This window comes from Schistocerca serialis, chromosome 6 (assembly GCF_023864345.2).
Source record: "Schistocerca serialis cubense isolate TAMUIC-IGC-003099 chromosome 6, iqSchSeri2.2, whole genome shotgun sequence".
Lineage (NCBI taxonomy): Eukaryota > Metazoa > Arthropoda > Insecta > Orthoptera > Acrididae > Schistocerca > Schistocerca serialis.
In genome coordinates this window covers 695,736,054-695,760,646 of record NC_064643.1, presented here as the reverse complement: position 1 = coordinate 695,760,646, position 24,593 = coordinate 695,736,054, and the positions used below count along the sequence as shown (strand labels likewise).

The following is a 24,593-nucleotide window of genomic DNA, read 5'->3' as shown; positions in this document are numbered from 1 at the left end:
AGAGAGAATCACTGTCATTGCGGGCCAACATCTTCAGCGTATTACCTCTACCCTCCTAATACATTAACTCATTAACCATTTCCCCTAGTGACTCTTGACTCTCTACAGTTCTGGTCCCTTTACCAGAAGGCACCCTGACCATCAGTGTCATGCCATCCCACTCCATACTAACATCTCCAGTGCCCACTGCACTGCTGCCATTGAGCGCTATCTTTTACAACACCCGACACACACTTAACCTGCAACCTCCTTCCTGGTCACCATGACCAATTATATCGTCACTCAAAATTACTTCTCCTTCATCACCTACAAACCAACCTAGGATAAAATCATAGGTACCTGAATGGCACCGTCCTATGCCAACTTTTTCATGGGCCATCAGGAGGAATCCTTCCTAGCCACACAGAATCCCAAATCCCTTATCTGGTTCAGATTCACTGATGACACCTTCATGATCTGGACTAAGGTTGAGTACACTTTATCTGCACAGACTTCAGAACCTCAACCTACTCCCCCATTCACATCACAGGGTCCCTGTAAGCTCAACACACCACTTTACTCAATGTCAACCTCCATCTCACACATGGTTCCATCAGCACCTTTGTCCACGTCATGTTTCCAACCATCAACATACACTTCAATTTCAACATCTCCCACCCATTCCACATCAAAAAGAACCTTCGCTGTAGCCTAACAATCCATGGTCGTCACATCTGCAGTGACAAGCAGTCCCACTTAAAATATGATTAGGGTCTCACTGAGGTCTTTATAAACTATAATTACTCAGCACAGTAACAAATCTCCTATGCCTTATCTCCCCTGTCACTTACCATCCTTCACATAGCCACTGACTGGCCCCAAAGGAGAATTCATCTTGTGACTCAGTACCAAGCAAGACTGGAGCAACAGAATCACATTCTCTGCTGCAATGTCAACTACCCCTTGTTGTGCCCTGAAATGACAAGTACTGTCCCCACCCCTTCCACATTATTTTCTACAACCTATCAAACCTACTCAACACACCGAGTGAGGTGGTGCAGTGGTTAGCACACTGGACTCGCATTCAGGAGGACAACGGTTCAATCCTGTGTCCAGCCATCCTGATTTAGGTTTTCTGTGATATCCCTAAATCGCTTCAGGCAAATGGCAGGGTGGTTCCTTTGACAGGGCACGGCCGACTTCCTTCCCCATCCTTCACTAATCCAATGAGACCAATGACCTCACTGTTTGGTCTCCTCCCCCAAATCAACCCAACCCAACCCTACTCAACATCCTTGTCTGTTCGTTCTCTTGTCTGTAAAATAGGTAGTTGAGTTGGAGAAGAATTGATGTCTCTAAACAGAATTTGGAAAGAAACCCTAGCTAACAGAAGAAATACTTCAGTTTATTGACAAAAAAAAAAAGTACAAAAATGTCCAGGGAAATTCAGAAGTACAGAAATACAAGTCAACTTAGGAATGGAATAAATAAGAAGTGCGAGGAAGCTAAGGTGAAATGGCTACACAAAAAATCTGAAGAAACTGTAAAAGAAGGACTGACTGAGCATATAGAAATGTCAAAGCAATCTTCAGTGAAATTAAAAACAAGATCAGTAACATTAAGAGTGCAATGGGAGTTCCACTGTTAAGTTCTAAGGAGAGAGTGGATAGATGGAAAAAAAATACATTGATGGCCTCTACAAGGTGGAGGATTCATGTGATAAAGTGATAGAAGAGGAAGGAAACAGTTGTCGACAGGAAAGAGGTTGGGGATCCAGTACTAAAATCGGAATTTAAAACAACTTTCTAAGACTTAAGATCAAGTAAGGCAGAAGGGATGGCTAACATTCCATTGTAATTTATAAAATCATTGGAGGAAGTAGCAACAAAATGACTGTTCACATTGGTGTTTAGTATGTATGAGACTGGCAATATCCCATCATACTTTTGGAAGAACATCATCCACATAATTCCAAAGATAGCAAGAGCCAACAAGTGCAAGAATTATTGTGTAGTCAGCTTAACAGCTCCTACATTCAAGTTAGCGACAAGAATAATGTATAGAAGAATGGAAAAGGAAAGGAGATCTATTAGATGACAACCAGTTTGGCTTTAAAAAAGGTAAATGCACCAGAGAGGCAGTTCTGACATTGTGATTGATACTGGAAGCAAGAGCAAAGAAAAAAATCAAGAAAAGCTCATAGGAATTTTTGATCTGGAAAAGGCATTAGACAATGTAAAATGTTGTTTGAAATATTGAGAAAAATACGGGGTAAGCTATAGGGAAAGGGAGCTAATAGACAATATGTGCAGGAACTAAGAGGGAACACTAAGACAGGAAGACCAAGTGATTGGATTTAAAAGGGTACTGTGATGCAGTCTTTTACCTCTACTACTCACTCTATACATTGAAAACAGTGATGGAAATAAAATAATGGTTCAAGAGTGGGGTCAAAATTCAGGATGAAATGCTATCTATGATAAGATTTGCTGATGACATTGCTACCTTCAGTGAAACTGAAGAAGAATTATGGGAGCTGTTTAATGGAATGAACAGTCTAATGAGTACAGAGTATGGATTGACAATAAACTGAAGAAAGATGAAAATAATGAGAAGTAGCAAAAATAACAGACCAGTATCTCTAACATCAGTTTGCTGCAGAATCCTTGAACATATTCTCATTTTGATTATAATAAATTTCCTTGAGAGAGAAAAGTTTCTGTCCACAAATCAGCATGGTTTTAGAAAGAATCACTCATGCAAAACTCAGCTTGCCCACTTCTCACATGAGATCCTAGGAACCATGGATGAAGGGGCAACAGATGGATTCCATATTCCTAGTTTTCCATAAAGCATTTGACATGGGGCTACACTGTCAACTGTTAACGAAGATAGAAGCATACAGAATAGTTTTCCAGGCAGGTGAATGGTTCAAAGACTTCTTAGGTAACAGAACTCGGTATGTTGCCCTTGACAGTGAGGACTCATGGTAGTATGATAGGACTGCTGTTATTTTCTATATACATAAATGGTCTGGCAGACAAGATAAGCAACAGTCTGTGGCTGGTGGCTGCTTGCCGATCATGCTGTGTTGTAGGAGAAGGTGTCATTGAGTGACTTTAGGAGGATACAATATGACTGAGGCAAAATTTCTTGTTAGTGTAATGAATGGCAGCTAGCCCTAAATGTAGAAAAATAGTTAATGCAGATGAGAAGGAAAAACAAACCCATAATGTTTGAATACAGTATAAGTAGTGTGCTGCTTGATACAGCCACATCAATTAAGATCTACGTGTAACATTGCAAAGCAATATGAAATTGAATGAGCATGTAATGTCTGTAATAGGGAAGGTGAATGGCCGACTTAGGTTATTGGGAGAATTTTACGAAAGCGTGGTTCATCTATAAAGGAGACTTCATATATAACACTAGTGCAACTTACTCTTGAATACTGCTCAAGTGTTTGGGATCTACACCAGGTCAGATTAAAGGAAGACATTGGATCATTTCAGAGGTGGGCTGCTCGATTTGTTACCAGTAGGTTCAAACAATGTGCAAGTATTACGGAGGTGCTACGGGAGCTCAAGTGGAAATCACTGGAGGAAAGGTGACATTCTTTTCGAAGAGCACTATTGAGAGAGTTTAGAGAACTGCCATTTGAGGCTGACTCCAGAATGCTTCTACTGCCGCTAATGTAAATTTCAAGTAAGGACCTTGAAGAAAAGATTAGAGAGATTAGGGCTTTTACAGAGGCTTACAGGTACTTGTTTTTCCCTCGCCCTTGTTGCGAGTGGAACAGAAAAGGAAATGATTATTAGTGGTACAGGATACCCTCCACCATGCTCCATACAGTGGCTTGCAGAGTGTGCGTATAATATAAATGGATTGGTAAAAGTCTGCTCACCAAATGGTGGCAGGAGAACACGCACATAACAAGGTTTAACTTTTTATGATTTCAGAGCCAGTCGCTCCTCATCCTGCCAGAAAAGTTGAAGGGAAAGGAAGAGGGGTGAAGGAGGAGGACTGGAGAGGCCAAGTCTCCCGAGGTCAGGGGAGACTTACTGGGCAGATGAGAAGGAAAGACTTTCTTTCTCATCCCCTAAACCTGCATTTAATGATACTGGTTTGGTGAAGGACCTACTTTCCTTCACATGTAACATCAACTGGCAGTATCACTTCGCAACCCAATCTCAAAACCTTTTCAACAGCAAACCTGACATTGAACCCTGCCCTGAACAGTTCTGATCATGATCCAATCTTGGCACACCACCACTATCTCAGAATCATCCCTTACAAGCCTTCCAAATATTCCTCACATCCAGCATTGCTTCACAACCACTTCTCAGGTCCCTACAACATGACCCTAACCTGTCCTCTGCAAAACTCCAGGAAAAGTCCAGGCTCTGTGCTCCCTAAAAGCTGAAGACTCATCATCATCCTCCCAGCAGAGAAAGAAGGTACCACTGTGGGTGCTTGATGACAGGGGTATGCTAGTGAAGGTTTGCGCTGGCTGTCTGACACCTCTACGTACAGCATCTGCCATCAAGATTCTATCGCTGTGATTCAGACTGACCTGCAGTTTGTGAGCTAACATCCCAAGATGGTCGGGCTCACATGTGGTTCCTCTTCATGGAAATGTCTTGGCTCAAACTTGTCTAGGGGTTGAACCGCACGTGTTGCATTATACGCCCTAAATTAGGCACTTGTGACCCTTTGGTTAAATTGTGTGGCTGGTGGCAAGTTTGTGAAATACAAAGTTAACATATCATATAATAACAGTAGTAATAGTATTGGGAACTAAATAAATGACCCATAAATGATGTAGGCCACACACTTGCGATTCGGTTAGAATAATGTTTATTCAGAAAGCAAACTAATACAGAAAGTGGTCATATTTGGAGTTACTGTTACACTCGAGCGTTTCATTTGACACAGTTTGGTCATTCACAATCTCATTGCGAAAAGTTAGAGTTCACACCAGGTGCGTGGCTGCTCACTGCTCAGAGACTAAGTCCTGCGATACTACACAGCGTGAAATTTTCTAAGTCATTTTACTTCCTAGCTGCCTAAAGACTGACTTTCCACTTTCACATCTCAATCCGTACTGTCCCCTTTGGTGTCTCCAGCCGAACTGTCCGTCCCCAGCTGCGTTTCCTGCATGCTCAACTGACTAGGGCATTTCCCTTTTTCCTGAAACCATCCATCTGATTGGCTATAGCTTATTCTACAATATTTTGCACTTTAACATATTTAAATAATCAAAGCTTGACCACTTTCATGTTCTAAATAAAGTAACAATAATATCCATTACATAATAAATGTTAAATTTTTTTACATAAAACCAATACAATTTCCTTCTTAGCTTTGAATGTCATGGCCAGTAGCCTTGCACCAGTGTGCTTTCTGATAAATAAATAAAGAACAAAAGTAACTATTATGCACTAAACGTTACAACAAATATTCTATTATCTAATGATTCAATAAGGTTTCATGCTGTCAAGTAATTTAAATTTACTATATCTTTTAAACAAATAAATTTACAGTGCTGACATTTACAAGGTTTGCCATTTTAATGATGCACTTGTATATGAAATGTCAGTTGTTAAGATCAACCAAAGCGTTTAGATTTTAGCATTCAGGTCTTTATTACAAAACTTGTTAATTTCACTTTAACAGTAAATCCTAAACTGTTATAGATATGATCAGTATTCAAGTTTTATTGGAATCACCATCAAAATTTATGGAGTATGGCAGATTAAAATTACTGTGGCTTGATTCCCTACAATACTACAGAATTAAATAATTTTCATAAATGTTTCCCTTTATGGCTGATCTTAGGTCCGCCATATTTAACACTGCTACGTCTCCTCAACCACAAAAGCCTTCTACTGGGTTTCCCTATGATGTAGGTTCTTGTCTGTCTCACTCATGCACTACAGCACTTAGGGCTCAATAGACAATAGACGCCTGTGAGTTTCCCCATCTTGCGGTGAATCTGCACCCTTTGTGGTATTTGGTTCTGGATGACAGGGTTTGTTTCACAATTCCTGAAGGCTGACTCTTTTGGCCATAAACTTAAATGAGAGCACAATGCTCATTAACTCACAAGTTTCTCCTTAAAATCTCAGGCCCCTCATGAGGACTGACACCTCAATCCACAAAACTTTTTACCCCACCCAGAACAGGCACCCTCACCTTTTGTCTTCTTCCCAAGATCCACAAATCCAGTCGTCCTGGCTGTCCTGTAACTTCTGGCATTCAAAGCACCTACTGAACATATATCTGCCATAACTGGTCAGCACCTACAACCCATAGTACAAAGATTTCCCTCCTATATTAAAGGCACCAACCATCTCATAGATTGTCTGAAATCCATACCCATCCCACCCCCACCACACACCTTGCTTGTTGCCATTGATGCCACCTCCCTCTATATCAACATCCTACATGTACATGGTGTGTCTGCTTCTGAACATATCTCCAGTCATTGCCCACCTGATTCCAAACCCATGACATCTTCCTGCTCATCTTAATCAGCTGTATACTTACCAACTACTACTTCACATTCGTGGTGCAGACGTACTAACAGATCAGGGGTACAGCCATTGGAACCAGAAAGGCTCCTTTCTAAGCCAACCTTTTCATGGGTTTCTTGAAAGGGGCTTTCCTGGCATCCATAAGCCTTCAGTCACTGGTTTGGTGCATGCAAGTGGTACTCACATCCACATGAACACAGTCTCTTATAGCTGAAGCCAGACCATGCACAACAGCACATGATGGGAGAGGCAACTGGCTGGGGGTAAGGAGGAGGCTGCAGCGAGAAGGGGAAGAGATAGAAGGGTAAGGGTGGGGGACAGTAAATTGCTGCTTGTGGGAGTGTGCAGGGATGAGGTGGAGAGAGGGTAGGTCGGATATGTGCAGTCAGAAGGTTAGACAGAGTGTGAGGGGGGGGGGGGGGAGAGAGAGAGAGAGAGAGAGAGAGAGAGAGAGAGAGAGAGAGAGAGAGAGAGAGCGAGTTGGGGGGGGGGGGGGGGGGTTAGCGGAAAAGCGGAGAAGTAAAAAGAAGGGTTTGTTGGTGGAGTAGAGGGCTGTGTAGTGATGGAATGAGAACAGGGAAGGGCTAACAAACATTGAAGCTTTCGTAGACTGACACCTTCAGCCACCCACCGTCCTACATAAAAGATGCCAAACATTTGCTCCACTAACTCTCTACCATTCCCATTCCTTTACAACACAGTGCCCTGCTCTTCATTTTTGATGCCATCCCCCTTTACACTAACATCCCTAATGCCCATGGCCTTACTGGTATTGAACACTAGCTGTCCCAACCCAACATTCCAAATCAGCAACCTCCTTCCTAGTTGCCATGACCAACTATATCCTCACCCACAATTACTTCCCCTTTGAAGGCATCACCTACAAACAAATCAGGGGTATGGCTATGGGCATCCACATGGCACCAACCTGTTCAAGGGCCAGCTAGAGAAATTCTTCATGTACACCCAGAATCCCAAATCCCTCACACGATTCAGATTCATTGATGACATCTTCATGATCTGCATTGAGGATGAGGACACTCTATCCCCATTCCTTCAGAACCTCAACACCTTCTCCCCCATTCACTTCATCTGGTCCTACTCAACCCAACAAGCTACCTTCCATGATGTTGACCTCCACCTCAAAGATGGCTACATCAGTACCTCTGTCCACATCAAACCTACCAACCACCAGCAATACCTCCATCTCAACAGCTGCAACCCATTCCATACCAAAAAGTTTAATACAGCCTAGCCACCCATGGCTGTTGCATCTGCAGTGATGAGCAGTTTCTCAGAACTCCAGCAGGTGGGAACTAGCACTACAATATGTCCTTTGTTCTCGCCACCTGTCTGGCCTTAATTTACATTAATTTCCTCCGTCTCAGCATTTCTTCACTGTAACTACTCTTTGCTTCTCCCTGTTTTAGTTTTTCTGCATATTTCATTCTCTTTCCCATCTATTTTTTTCACCGCCGCCCCTCTCACCTCTGTTACGTACAGTGCACTTAGCTTTTGACTTGTATTAACTCATGTGTGATGTTTAAGCAGTAATCTCTGTCTGCATATTACTCTGTCTTCCACCTTTACGCTCTCAGGTTTCCAAATCTCTTGCAGTGCAGTTCCAGCAATCAGTCTGTCATTCTATTCAGGGTGACTTTTCCATAGTTTACCCCTTGTCCTAAAACTCTCCAGCTCCTCTCCCTTCGCCTCTCTTCCTTCCCCTTCAACCTTTCTGATGGAAGAAAGAGCCACTGGCTCCGAAAGCTTGCTTAAGTAAAACCTCTTTTATATGTGTGTTCTCCTGCCGCCACTTGGTGAGTAGATTTCTTATCTATCCAATTACGTTATAGTGTCAAAAATTGATTAGTTTTGTTGTGATAAATCTATCCTTTTATAATATACGTGGTTTATGGGAGCTTAGATGATGCTGGTGTAACTCATTTAAAATTTGATGCTAAGGGTTTGTATGCTTATGTCATATATTTTGGTTAAAGTTTACCATAAGGGAACAGTATGGTTTATCAAGAGGATTATTATAATTTCTTTTATTTTCCATTTCTGCTGTTGCTAATGCCATTGCACGTATAAGACTTTACTTTTGGATATTCCATTATTGCCACCATAGTACTTATTTGCTTTATACGTAGAATGAGGAGTTCTTGTCAGTGAAGCACATGTCGGTAAAGATATACTGTGATGTCATTGTGGGTATTTATAGTTTTCAAACATGAAAATTTGATAGAGTTTGAAGGCTTTTATACTGGTGGGTTGTACTGGTGGATTGTGGTATATGCTAAACAATGGGAGGTTCTCTAGGTAATGTATGTGTCGGGTTATTTGTGAGATGTTTCATTTAAGAGAAGAAACATCAAATGGCGGCTCCTCTGGAAATACTTTGTATCTTGGAATGACTTGATCATGTGGTATGTCACGGAGAGAAAACATTAAAGGCATAGTCGATATCAATTCAGGCAGGCTAGGAAAAAATCTTACATTTATAGTCCTGGATATTATTGAATTTAGCATATGTTAAAATGAAGGACTAAGTAAGGAATATGTATTTTTTTTGTTTTCTCCAAAAAAAATTTCTGCTCTGGGATACAGCCCTCCAAAGATGACACTGCGCATACCATTTTGAAGGTGCGAATTTTGGAAAAAATTTTAAACAGTTCTAGATATTTTGTTGTTGTTGTTGTTGTTGTTTTTTTTTATTTGAAAGATAATTGCTTTATGGTCAAAGTCCTTTTACTATAGCATTTTGAACTTTTTTTTTATAATTTATGGAAAAAATTTTTTTTTTCAAAAATGCCAATCCATAAAATTTTGATTTTTTTCTGTTGATTAGTACCATAGAATTCTACATTCCCTGAAAAGGAGAGTTTTCACTTTTAGGTTGAACAGGTTTTATTAACAATTGAAATTTTTGCTATACATAAAACCTGTTTTATCACCACATTATCACATAACAGGCTTATAAAAATCAAAACCTAGCCTTATTTCACATAATTTTAGTTTTGAAAGACGAATTAGACTCATTTTTCAAGTATTTTAAATGGTTCCAAAATGTATCTGAAAGGTCCAAAGACTTAAAGGTTTCAATTTATACAACTTCTATGCACTCTGTTTTGTACTGAAATTAGACAGTCAGTGAACTAAAAATGTGTTCCTCTGCTTCAGAATCTCCCTTTGATATAGAGTGATGCCTTTCTGTTGAACCAATATGAACTGGAGCACTTAAATCTTCAAAACATTGTGAACACAGGATGTGAGCTGTGATGGAGTTGTTACTGTCCTTCAGCTGGAAACCCATCTCCAGCAGTTGGTCCATGCAGCAGCATAAAGTCACTACAGTTTCGTTTAACTACATAACTGGTGTCTATAATCTCTGCAATCCACCAGTCACAGTCATGCACAATTTCTTCTTTCTTGCTCTTTAAAGTGTGTGCAATATGAGTTCACCCATCACTTTGAGTCCAGAAATGTGTCTTCTGAATTCCGTTCACAGGAGCAGTTTGGACCATTCTTCTTTTTTCTGTTCATTGAATTCTTCGTTTCCTCTTTGGACAAAAGAATAAGGGCTGTGGATGTGTAAGATTTCACGACTCTCATAAAATGCTCAGCATTCTGAATCACAGCTGTATTTGGTCTGGAAAGATTATGTTTTGTAGCATGGTGCTTCAGAAGGCCTCCTACACCACCACAAGGCCCCTTCCCGTGACTAGTAGCACTGTACACCCAGTCAGTTAGCACGAGCGACATATTCAATTCAAACAGCTGGTAACGATTTTTAAAATGACTAGGAGAGCAGTCAGAAGTAATGATTCTCTGCACCTGTTTGCAGTTGAAGAATTATGCGCGTTGCTAGCAAAGCATGTGCTGTGTCACGTCCAGAGTCATCACTTATAACTGCAACGCTTGTGGCCTTGTTTTGAAAATATGTCACTCTAGTAAAAATTGAAACCTGGTCATTACTCCAATGATACCCTTGTACTTCTTGTGGGAGAATTACAGACCTGTTCTCACAAGGGAACCTCCCCATCGCACCCCCCTCAGATTTAGTTAGGGCACAGTGGATAGGCCTTGAAAAACTGAACGCAGAACAATCGAGAAAACAGGAAGAAGTTGTGTGAAACTATGAAAAAAATAGCAAAATATACAAACTGACTAGTCCATGTGCAAGATAGGCAACATCAAGGATGAAGTGAGCTCAGGAGCGTCGTGGTCCCGTGGTTAGCATGAGCAGCTGCGGTTCAAGAAGTCCTTGGTTCAAGTCTACCCTCGAGTGAAGAGTTTATTTTTTTTATTTTCAGACAATTATTATCTGTTCGTCCGTCTGTCCGATGCGAGGTAACTGCGCTGTAGCATGAGGATGCTACACCTAAACAATCATCGAAACACACGATGTCAGTCTACAACAGCACACGGAAGAGGAGTATTCCTGCTAACGAGGCTCACTGGCTGGCAGTTGACTGTTCGCTACTTTGGACGGGAGTGCATTAAATACGTGAGATGTATTCCATGGGCAATATGAATCCAGCAAATATAGCTCGCGACTTCAATAACAAGGTCAATGAATATTTTCCGAACTGTAAGTTTGCGGTGCAGTCACAAAACATAGACATTAAACTTATTACAGTGAACAGAGACGTCAATGAACGAACGGACAGATCATAACTTTGCGAAAATAAAGGAAGAAAAATTTTCACACGAGGGAAGATTTGAACCAAGGACCTCTCGCTCCGCAGTTGCTCACGCTAACCACGGGACCACGGCGCTCCTAAGCTCGCCTTATCCTTGATGTTGCCTATCTTGCACATGGACTACTCAGTTTGTATCTTCTTTTTTTCATAGATCCACACAACTTCTTCCTGTTTTCTCGAATGATCTGTGTTCAGTTTTTCAAGGCCTATCCACCGTGCCAACTTACAACTAAATCTGAGGGGGGGTGCGATGGGGAGGTTCCCTTGTCAGCAAAATCACTGTGAAGCACTAAACATAGTTCTTCAGCCTGTACACACCCTTTCACTTCTGCAATGTGTTGTTGTTACAATCTCTTCAGATGCTGGTGTGTTACTGCTTTCACTGACCATTTACCAAGTTCATCAATGAAACTTTCAAAGGCAACAGTTTTCTTAATTAGTTTATTTTCCTCCCATGTCACATATGTAATTTCTGCAGAGTTATCTGATACGTCTTCCAGGCCAAGTGCCTGTAAAGACAGTCCTCCCTTTCCAGGCAGTCACCACATTCTTGAAACAAACAAGTCTCCCGCTTTACATCACAGACTACTAATGACTTCACACGCCCAACGAAGGTGTCGTATGTCACGTGCTCCAGTAAGTTCTTCAACGTTATCACACGAAGTTCAAAATTCATGCAGTACACACATAAACAGACATCTCTAGGTGGGTGTGGAACTACCCACTTAGGTCATAGTGCATAAAATTTTGATCTTCCAATATGTGAAGTTGTATAGTTGTTCTTATAAACTGCAGAAGTTTCTTTAATACTGTGAGTCATGTACCTCTTCACTTTCAAAACTTTTTGATGTTCAGCTGTTACAGTTATAGTGCCTATTTTGTTGGCACTCTGGCGAGAACAGTCCCATTTATCTTCCAGACAAAATAACAGCGCTATTTGAACTTGAGCTGCTTCTGCAGGATGACTGTAATGGGGATTTGGTCTTCCAAAGACTTCTTTGTCAGACCTCACATTTCTTGATTTGTCTACCATGTACTTTGATACTGATGGCACATGGTTCAAAATTGTTTTCTTTGAAAATGTCTCTGGAATAATAGTTAAAACTTGCACCTTTTGACTGTAGGATGCACGATATTTGACAGCTGAATTGGTATTTGTGAAAAATTCCTGGCAAGAGGTGCAAGAGTGCTTTGGTTCATTTTCTTTTGAAGATGGAATTTCAACTTTGAAGAGCGTGGTCAGTTTTGCTGTAGTGTATTCATCCATAGCTTTAGTAATTTCTCTGTACATTCTTGATGCAAAGAGCTTATGACTCGACTTCACTGACAATTGTTTCTTAACAGGACTAGTTGACTGATTCAGCGTATTTAATTCTTCCTTTATTGATGCAAAATGTGCATCATGGGAGGCTTTACCTTGTTCAGATACTATCATTGTTGTTGTTCTGTCAAAACATTTAGAAGACAAAAAGTCGTCACTGGAAACATCTCCACTTTGAAACAACCTCAACAAAGTCTGGTTTTTTTGTTTGTCTTATATATCACTCTTTTATGGATATACAAATAGTCAGCGCACTTCACTCTCCTATGGCCCCAGTCATAAGACATTTCAAACAGTCCTTTTCACAAAATACACTCCAGCTGTGTCAACTAGCAAATTCCTCATGAAAATACAAACCTCACTGGATGGTGTCAGATGTGTTAGAAGCCTCTTCAGTAAACAAATTAGCACTGAACAGCGACAATACAGAAACCTGCAATTAACAACCATGACCTTCAAACTGCCTACGAGCACTTCTATTTTTACGGCGGAGACAGTGGCAGTTTTGGAAGCACTTAAGTTTGTCTCTAGCACTTCCTTCCCCAAGATATTGATAGTATCTGACTCGCAAAACGTTCTTAAAAACATTCAGTACAGTCGATGGAACAAAACAACCAACAGTTATATCTTGGATGTGATATCTGAATATATTCGCAGCACATGCACGGGCCAGATGATCCATTTGTTGTGAGTACCTTCCCACTCTGGTATCCTCTATAATGATGAAGTTGATGCATTAGCCAAACAAGCGGCAACCTTAGGCACTGTCCTGGATCTGCACCTTCCTTATACAGACTACTTACGTGAAGTCAAGGATCACGCAAGACAACAATGGCAGGAAATGTGGCACGTTTCTCAACAGACAAAAGGCGGTTATCATGCAGTGCTACAACCTCGGATTCCTTCACAGCCGTGGTTCATGAGGACACATCTGGACCGATCCACAATTTCTACCATCACGAGACTCCGCTTCAATCATGCCTCTTTCCCACAACATCTACATCGGATCAACGTTTACAGTTCACCAGCATGTGAGTGTGATCCTGAGTCGGAAGCTGATGTCAACCACATCTTATTTATGTGCCCCAAATTTGACCGTGAACGGTTGGTCTTTCTAAAGACATTGCTGAGTATGGGCTACCATCTTCCTCAATCAGCTTCTTCTCTTTTGTGTACTAAAGACGTTTGTCTATATAAAGTGATAGTTAACTTCACCAAGAGTACTGGTTACAATCTGTAGGTTTGAATGGTGTATGTAAATTATAAATATGTCTTGCTGATGAAGATATTTCAGTATTGGTGTGAATTGTAAGCCAAGACACTTTTAATGATTTTTCAATTCAATTCAATTCAATTTTTAAAACACTATGTACAAAACTGTAACAGTTAAGCATTTTATTCTTGTAAATATGCATTTCTGTATTTGTTTAAGAAATAATTGCACCAAAGACAAAAGAAATAAACATTGTAACAAAGAAATTAGCAAGAAACAACTTCAGTGAAGACATAATTATCCTTAAAAGTTAAAAAAAATGACTCTTTAAAAATAACACCTGTCCAACTTAAAAGTGGAAGCTCTCCTTTACAGAGAATATAGTATTACATGGTACCAATCAACAGAAAATATCTAACTTTTCTGGCTCAGCATTGTCAAAAAAAAAAAAAAAATATTTCTGTAAATTATAAAAAAAATTCAAAAGGTGGCAGTAAAAGAACTTTGACAGATAAGTCCAAATGGAGGATACAATTGATTTGATTAATTTGATTTGATTTATTTCGTGTTCCATAGGTCCAACTGTGTTGGATACACAAGGACGTGGAACGAGTCAGTTTTTTACAAATACAATCTGATAATCTTATAGCATATACAGAAATTTGAGTACATAATTATATAAAAATTTATACAGTAAATTCTTTGGGCAGCAATATAGAAAAAGAAAATACATATTTTCTTAGACTCATTAAAACACTACAGAAAACAGATATGGAGCACACACAGTTACAGAGCTCAGGTTAAATAAAATTCATAGTGGCATTATGTCAACTTGTATTATATAATATTAAAATATTACAATTTATTTAGTTAAAAATTAATCTAGACTGTAAAAAGCTTTTTCTAGCAAAAATATTTTTAGAGCTTTCTTAAACTCACTATTGTTGTGAATCTTTGTCTTTATTTTGGGAGGAAGAGCATTGAAGAGTTTTGCTCCAGTGTAGTGGACACCCTTTTGTGCCAGGCTCAAATTTCTGAGTTCACTGTGTATGTCATTCTTCCTCCGTGTGTTATGCTCATGATAATTACTGTTTGGTTGAAATATATCTATATTTTTACAAACAAAACACATGAGAGAAAAAATATATTGGCATGCAGTTGTGTATATTTTAAGATTACGAAAACTATTTCTACAAGAGTCTCTTGGGCGCAATCCACATATAATTCTTAAAGCTCACTTCTGTGCAATGAACACTTTCCTTGCTAATGGCTGGTTGCCCCAAAAAATAATTCCGTACTCAATGAGACAATGAAAATAGCCATAATATGCCACTTTTGCAGTGTTAGGTTCAACACATGTAGTGACAACCCGTAAAGCATAGGTAGCAGAGCTAAGCCTCTTACAGAGATCAATAATATGTGAAGACCAATTCATTTTCTTGTCAATGTGCACTCCAAGAAATTTTGTTCTTTCCGTTCTAACTATTGGTTGATTACCACATGTCACACTTATCTCTCTCTCTTTTTCTGTTTTTGTACAGAATTGAATAAAGCTGGTCTTTCTGGAATTTAATGAGAGACCATTCACCTTGAACCAATTAACCATATTTGAGAGTACGTGATTAGTGAGTTCCTCAAGATTGTTGTCTGTTCTACTGCTCATAAAAATTGTGGTATCATCAGCAAATAATGTAAATTTACACGGCAGGCTTGTACATGATGGTAGATCGTTTATAAAAATCAGGAATAATAGTGGCCCAAGAATTGAGCCCTGGGGCACTCCACATGTAATGGAACTCCATTCAGAATCTGAGGAAGTGTCACATACTCCACCCAAACTATTCAACACAACTTTTTGTTTTCTGTCTTGGAGGTACGACTGTAGCTAATTGCCCACAACACCACTTATTCCTACTAATTTTGCTTTTTGCAAGAGAATCTGGTGATCAACACAGTCAAACGCTTTGGATAAATCACAGAAGACACCAAGTGCTAGCATTTTTTCATTAAGAGTTTCTAGGACTTCATTTGCAAGTGCGTAGACTGCATCTTCTGTTGAACGGCCCTTTTGAAAGCCAAACTGGCTCTTACTGAGAACTTCGTTCTTCATGAGATGATCAGTAATTCTTACATGTATTAGCTTTTCTAGAATTTTGGAGAAAACTGTCAGCAAAGAGATAGGTCGATAGTTAGTTAGTTCATCTTTATCACCCTTTTTGTACAGGGGCTTCACAATGGCATACTTAAGTCTACTGAGAACAACACCTTTCTGAAGGGAAGCATTGAAAATATGACCGAGAATGTCCCTTATCCACACACAAGAATATTTCAATAAATTACTAGATATATTATCAACCCCTGCAGAATTCGTACTTTTTAGAGACATGGTGATATTTTGAATTTCTTCTACAGTGACAGGATTAAGGTGCATTTCTGAAATTGTGTTTGAATATACGGCTTGACAAAGAGTTACAGCTTCATCGACATTGGGCTTGCAACCAATCTGTTGAGTTACTGATAGGAAGTGTTTATTAAAAATCTCAGCCACCGTTTTGGGGTTATCTACTAGGATACCTTCATATCTGATATTATTTATATCTTCTTTACTTGTTGTATCTCTTCCTGTTTCTTTTTTTACAATGCTCCAAATTGCTTTTATTTTATTATTAGAATTATCTATTTTCTTCTCATAATAAAGGGCTTTTGATTTCTGTATTAGTTTCTTCAAAATTTTACAGTATATTCTATAGTGTTCCCATTTTTCTACATCTTTACAGAATCTTATTGCAGCATAAGTTTCCCTTATGGTTTTACATGACTATTTTATACCTTTTGTAATCCAAGGCTTGCTTACAGAATTGGAAGCCCTGTTTCTGACCCACTTCTTGGGAAATATTTCTTCAAAAAGAGCACAGAATTCATTTATAAAACAGTTAAATTTAGTATCAACATCATCATGGCTATATACTAAAGACCAATCCATTTGCTGCAACCTGTGGTTGAAAGTTCCTTTCGTCTCTTCATTAATTACTCTTATGAATATCCATCGAGGAAATTCTTTTTTGAACAGATTAACGTCATAAATAGTGAGAATTTGTCCATCATGATCTGAAAGCCCACTTATAACCTGCCTGACAATATAATTCTGATGTCTACTTACATCTAAAAAAATGTTGTCTATCATAGTTTGGCACTCGGATGTAATTCTTGTTGGGAAGTTTATTACTGATGTCAGATTGTGTAAGGTCATCACAATCTCAAAGTCTATTTTATTCTTATTTTCTGTCAAAAAGTTTATATTGAAATCACCTAATACTACAATATCCTTCGCTTTTGAAAGTAACCATGACAGTAGGAGTTCCATTGAATGCAGAAAAGTTTTTATGTCACCTGAAGGAGCCATGTAGACAGCCAACACTATTATTGGGTATAATTTAGTTGTTATTTCTGTGGCACATGCCTCAAATTGTTGTTCCACACAATATTTCTTAATATCTATAGCTTTGTATGCTACACTATCCTTAACATAAATTGCTACTCCACCTTTATCTTTACTTTCCCTACAGTAGTAAGTTACTAAAGTATAACTTCCTATAGATGGCAAGGCACATTTATCAGTAATATGGTGCTCAGTTAAGCACAAAATCTAGGCATTATTTATACTGTCCTTTTCACTAATGTTAATAAGGAGTTGATCTGTTTTGTTTAAGAGGCCCCTTATGTTTTGATGGAAGAACGAGATGCCTTCCTCTTGCTTTTTCATTCTATTAGTGCTGTTACGTGACTGAGAATCCATTGGAGTCTGCCTTGAGACAGGAGAGAGGAGACACCTGACACTACCTACTGTTGTCCCTTCTTTTTCTTCAGGCCCACACATAAAAAATCGTTGAGATGAGAAGGAGGCTCAGCATTTCTTCTGTCCAACAGCCTTCTATTTGTTGTTGTTGATGGTGGTGCTGTTTCTGACACTTCAAATGTTGGTTCTACCACTACTGCTGTGTTTCCTTGTGAACTTGGAGTCTTCTCATTTTTGTTATTTTCGTCTAAAATAATACTTGGCTGATGAGGAACAGTAGTTCTTTTGTTGTTGAAATCGATGTCCACTGTTCTTTCTGTTAAAATTTAGTCTTTTTTTACATGTTTTGCTGCTGCTGATGAAGTTTCTAATGAATTTTTTTGAAGCGTTTTCGTTATGGAGTCAGGCGATGGCAATGCAATTATCGTTTTGGTTTTGAATTTATTTTGATGGTTTTTTTATTACCCTGGTTATCAGGCTTGTCAGATATTCTTTCCCCAAGCCATTCAGGTGAAGTCCGTGTTGCGTGTGGAATCTACGTCCAATACTGCTTATATCAACGCATTTCACGTTTTTAAAATGTCTGCAGATTTTTGCAAACTGACTGTTGGCACTTTCTATTTCCCTGTTAACACATGGCCATCTTACAAGATCATAGCGATGCGGAATATTGACAAGTATTACGTTAGTGTGAGTGAGGTTCCTCAGACACTGTTTAAGATCGCGCGTTGCACTCGCTGTTTCATTTTTGTAGACATCGTTTGCGCCTCCCATAAGTACAACGAAGTCTTTATCATGCAGATTATAATCATAAAGCAATTATCTTTCAAATAAAAAACTCTTAACAAAATATCTAGAACTGTTACAGAGATACAGTATTTTAAAAAAGTTTTCCAAAATTCACATCTTCAAAATGGTGTTTGCAGCATCATCTTTGGAGGCCTGTATCTCAGGGCAAGAATGATTTTGGAGAAAACAAAAAAAATATGTGTTTCTTACTTACTCTTGAATATATGCTAAATTCAATAACATTCGAGACTATGAAGGTAACCTCCCTGCTGAAGTGATACGGATTATGCCTAAAGCATGGAGGGTCAGTCTACCTCAATTCAATGTACAAGGAGTTTGCTCTCTTGTGGGAATAATGAAGGAGTATAGGAGTATGTGAGAACAGAAACTTTAGTATTTGCAATGCTTCAGGAGCCAAACTGCACCAACATTTGCACATATGACCAAAAGTTGTATGCAACTGTTATTAAGAATTTTTCATGACTTTGAATGGAGACTTGTAATCCACCACACCTATGGTTGATAGTATCCATGCAAAACTGTGTAATTTTTGGTAGGAATATTTATTTTTTCCTGGATTTTGAATTATTTCTGAACCCTCGTAGTAGCTCTAAAATGTTAGTTTTTAAAATGTGGTGCAAAAGAGTGAGACAGTGTCATTTCAAGTTTTGTTTTCTTTCTTTTTTTCAGAATCTTCTTGCATGTGAACACCAAGCACAATTATATTGTACATTTGTGCAGCTCATATGGACTTTCCTGATGCTGCTGAGTACAATGTTCGAACTGCGTCTATCATTTCTGCTCATGCTCTTTGTTCTGTTTCCCACAGTTGCCAATCTTGTCGTTATAATGAGCAAGAACCACCAAAGAAGTATGTTGAATATACGAGCTAAGTAATGAATTTTTTGTAAATAAATTATCATGCTATTCTACAGCTGACAATCAGTTAAAGAAATGTGAACCCTGTAAGTAGTTAATAGACCTTAAATTATGTTAGCCTCTTTGGATTCTGTTAGTAACAGGAAAGACAAATAGTACTTCAGAAAGTGTTAAAGAATATTTAATTTAATTTTTTTGTTCTAAGTATTACATGATCATTGAACCAATTTACAACATTACTACACGCTACTTTAGTTATAAGAGTTGTTGTATAGTTGTAGTGATAGATCAGGCATACATTTAAAAGATGAAAGACTCACTCAGTCTGTGGGGGGAAAAAAAGGCTTATAGAAGGAGTTACTTTTCAAAGATTGTATAGGAAAATCCCAGTCCCCAGTCCTGTTGTAGTGTTTCCCCTCTTAAAATATGTAGTAGTTCCTGCTGTGATGCATTACGATATGACAGACTAACCCCACAAGTTGTACTTTGCAGAAGGCTACATGTGAGGGGCTATGTTGAATGAACCACAAACTGCTCTTGATTGGAAGTATGCTTACCTCATCTCTTCTAAAGCTGTTTTGTGGTACAATGAAGTCTCTATACACATGAGGACACCTCATTTATTAATTGAAACCAAAATGTGGAAAAAGTGTCTGTACAGTTATTTATTTTGTATGATAGCCAGTCTGTACCCATTAATGACAATAACAATCCCGTAATCTGATGATAACCTTCAAGCATAGTCATATTCACAAAACAGTGCACTGAATCTGTTTCTGTTTCCACAGTTCAGATCATCACACTCTTCAGACTAAAATTTTAGGTGAAATGTAGCAGTTGTGATCTATACCTGTTCAATATCTTCCGGCTGGCGTTACTAGACTGGGGTGGGCTATTCAGATTCTTTCGAATCTACCTGCACAAGGGTGCACTTTCGTGGTTAGTCAGTTAAGTCTGCTAATCATCTGTAACATTACATTAATTGTGTTGTTAATCTTTGCAGGTCAGTTGTTAGAAGCTGGAATTGTTGCATAAACATCAGTGTGGATAAAGCCTTCAGCATTGTTAGATTGGTTCCTTGAAGAGCTATGCATCTTGGTGCCAAATCTGATACGGGACTCGTTGCTATCTTTTGTTGCTCAAGGACAGTTCAGCCTATTCTTATCACTTTCCCACACTCCTGATTCGTAGAGTGTGACCATCTGTCACTTGGGGGAACTGGTCTTTGCTACTGGCTTGCATAGTTACAGCAGCGTAGAGAGAGAGAGAGAGAGTGTGAGTGTGTGTGTGTGTGTGTGTGTGTGTGTGTGTGTGTTTTCAATGCCTGGTACCCATGATGTGGCGTGAGCCAACTAACCGTGTCAGTGACTGGTACTTTTGTGTGGTCCCTCATATCAAGAAGGGAATATCTAAGAAGAAGAAGAAGCAGACAGTAATCTATCCAAACATTCCACCTGCCATCTGTCCAGTTCTACATGGGAAAGGATTGCCAATACCCGAACCACTGACAGAGTACGAGATTACTTCTGACGGGGATTCTGAATGTTCTGAACCATGTACATCACAAGATCCAGAGTTTCTTCCAAATATATCACCAACTGATGATCCACAAAATTTGTCCCAAAATGAGTTAAGTGACCTCATTAGAGATTTGGAGCTCTCTAAAGCTAAGGATGAGATTTTAGCATCAAGATTGCAGCAGCACAATTTTCTGGAAATCAATGAAAATGTTTCATTTTACCACAGAAGAGAGCAACAATTCACTCCTTTTTTTAACATGCAAGATAGTCTTGTGATATGCGTAGACATAAATGATCTAATGAAGGCTCTCAGAATTAATTGCAACCCTGATGAGTGGAGACTCTTTATTGATTCATCAAAGTTGAGCTTAAAAGCAGTGCTTTTACACATTGGTAATGAGCTTCCTTCTATTCAAGTTGGGAATAGTGTGCATATGAAAGAGTCATACCAAAACATGAAAATTTTACTAGAAGCTATCAAGTATGACTCTCAGTGGCAGATTTGTGGTGACTTGGAAAGTGGCTGCACTGCTATTAGGTATGCAGGTAGGGTATACTAAATGTTGCTGCTTTCTCTGTGAATGGGATAGCTGAGCTCGTGCATCTCATCACAGTAAACGTGAATGGCCCATCAGAAAATCTCGTCAACCAGATATAAAGAATATTAAGAGTGAACCTCTAGTAGACCCTAAAAAGTTTCTGCTCCTCCCCTTGCACATAAAGTTGGGTCTCATGAAAAACTTTGTTAATGGATTCAACAAAGATGGGGGCACATTTAAGTAATTAGGGCAAAAATTCCCTTACTTAAGTGATGCCAAAGTAAAGGAGGGCATCTCTGTAGGCCCACAGATTTGAGAGCTTTTTAGAGGCCATACTTTTGATGGAAACATACAACGTGATGAGAAGCATGCATGGAAATGTTTTACGACAGTCTGTTTACAGTTCTTAGGGAACAAACGAGCAATAAATTACAAGGAGATTGTAGATTACATGTTGTCATCTTATGAAGAACTTGGTTGTAACATGTCACTGAAAATAGCATTTCTTACGTAGTCATTTTGACTTCTTCCCCAAAGATTGTGGTGTGGTAAGTGATGAGCATGGGAGCGATTTCCTCAAGATATTGCCAAATTTGAGAACAGGTACGTCAGAATGTGGATCCCTACCATTTTGGCAGATTACTGCTGGACTGTCATAAGGGATGTTCCCGAATATGTGTATAAACATCAAGCCAAGTGAAAACAGTAGTCTTCTGAATTTATCTCTGAACAAAATATGTAATTGTATATACTGTACATGTGGACATTTAACATTTGTAATCCTTTATATACATTTGTGGCCAATTAATTTATATATTTTCTTTTGTGCTTTACATAGTTCTGGTACAAAGTAGACTTACGAAGTATTTTCATTCATTTAATATTATCTTAATTTTTTCTTAATATTTTACTTTTGCATTTCCAGAATGGCACTGAAATTTATCAATGCATAAAACATAACATAATTCAAGTAATTATTCACTTAAAATTTGTTATGTTGAAGCTTGGAACATGAATGCATATTTAGTTAATGACTTATTTACACAAAAATGTAGATTACTTTTTAAAAAACTAGAGCTAAATATTTATGAAGATAATTTTGTATCATTTTATACTGAAATAAACACAACTAACTCAAAATCATGCAATTTACATACTTTCGCTTCAAATTTGTTGTTCAGTGTAATTTTTATTCCAGAAACATGCATTACTACTATACCCTTTGTGTTCTTAATAAATTCAAAAAATGCCTGTGAAATGCCATTCACGTCACTACCACTGTCCAGTAAACACTTAACATGTATCCCTTGTACCCTTGCTGTTATTATAGGGTGCCTCACTTCCTTTTTACTTACCATATGATCTTCTTCATACAACAAATCCTCATTAATCCTTTCCCTGGAAAAACTATCATCCTGCATACCAAAATGGTTATCACACACAGTCAAATGTCCTCACTACAACTCTCACACCCTTACTCTTCATTAGACCTAATATTATCCTCCTTTATTCTTTCTTTACTTACCACGTGGCCATCATCATCAATTATAAATTCAAGTACCTCATCCTCATCACTACTGTCAGAATCAGACCCACTGTCACTTTCACTGTCCTCAAATATTTGGCTAATTAGTTGATCCTTGTTTCCAGTGTTAGACCATAAAGCTAAACACCTGACTTCCTTATGTTCTCTTAAAAATTTAACATACATTTTGACACTTTGGACATCCTGAGCAACAGCAACACACTCTGTTTCATCACTTGATTTCATTATAATAAGTTCCTCCTCTCCTTTTATGGGATAAACATTGCTACCCACACCATCATTCAACATCTCACTAGAATTAGAAATTACACTCATCTTACTACAATAATTTTCATTACCCTTACCTGTGGTTACATCACATTTATATACAAGTGGCTCTTCATCACTACCTGCTGGAGTGCAAGCCAGAACTTGGGCATTATCTACTGTAAATGGTTTGATCCAGAATTAAAGTCATCTCCTCCATTTCTTTTACTTGAATTTCTTCCATCATTTCCATGCCCATTCTGGTTATCCACCACCCAACCATTCCTTGAATATCTACTGTAATTAGTCCTGTTCATCCTGTTTACCTGAAATTCTCTCCTTGATTGATTATTGTCATCAAAATGCCTCCTATGATCTGCCACTGAGGGCTTCACCCTCTCCACTTTATCAACATAATTCAAGAAATCCCTAATATTACCCATAGGGGCAGGTACAAGCAATTTTCTTAACTTTCTGAGGCAACTTAGTTTCTAAACCCATAATTATTGATTGACTATGAAATATAAGTTCGGCCGAATTATTTGTTTAAATGATGAAATTAACAGATATCGTTATGCAAACAGTACTTTTAACAAAACTATTAATTACTTTGGAATTAATTAAGGGCTGGATTTGCTAACATCTTTCCAATTAGAGCCAAATACATCCTTTAAGAATACTATTAGTTGTTCCCCCAAATGTTTATGTTTAGTACAGAACTGATATTTGTTTAGACATCAACAATGGAATTTAAGTTATGAAACAGTTACTGATTTCACCGTATAACAAAAGGTATTAACTAGGAATAGTCAAAATAAATTAGAAAAATTACATACATAAAACTAAGCACAAAATTAGATCTGATGTTATATTCTTTAAAACTGAGGGCCAACCTTCCTCTTTTATGAAAATGCAGATTATACTTATGTATGTTAATGGTAATTAGTTAAAAGTGAAAAAAATGTATTTTAAGGAGGTAGATGGCAAAACAAGATGGGAAGTCAAAATATTCCAGCTTGCTTTGTCGCAGAGACAATAGAAGATTTTTGAAATGTGTTGTTGTGGGAGAATATGGAAGATTGGATGGATAGATCAGAAAATGAAGAAAAGGCTCTGAATCAAGTTGGAAAAAAACAGAAGCTGTTGCTTGATATACACATCGTGAGGCATCAAACAGTACTTAATATGGTATTAGAGAGAACTGTGGGAGGTAAGCACTGCAGAGGGAGATGAAGACTTCAGTACAGCAAGCAGATTCAGGAGGAAGTGGGTTGCATCGTTATGCGGAGATGAAGAGATTTGCACAGAATAGACTAGTGTGAAGAGCTGTGTCAAACTAGTCTTCAGATAGACCACCATGATAAGAACAACATTCATGTTAGTAATTCAGTCAAGCTGGAAAAAAAGGTGAATACCAGAATGTGTAAAAAGAGGAACTGAAGATACACCAAAAATGGAGCAATTGCTTATACTGTGTTTGAAACAGTCAGAGCAATTGGAAGATCAGTCTGCAATTCAGTTTCACA

At 38.4% G+C, this 24,593-nt stretch overlaps 1 protein-coding gene across 3 annotated transcripts in view; it reads left to right on the top strand.

Annotated features, from left to right (window-relative positions):
* LOC126483791 (endoplasmic reticulum metallopeptidase 1-like) overlaps positions 1-24,593 on the top strand; it is a 237,637-nt gene that overhangs the window by 132,366 nt on the left and 80,678 nt on the right. For all 3 annotated transcript variants that reach the window (XM_050106960.1, XM_050106958.1, XM_050106959.1), the window contains one exon: positions 19,028-19,208. In XM_050106960.1, coding sequence (XP_049962917.1) covers positions 19,028-19,208 — 181 coding nt within the window. The remainder of the gene's footprint in view (positions 1-19,027; positions 19,209-24,593) is intronic.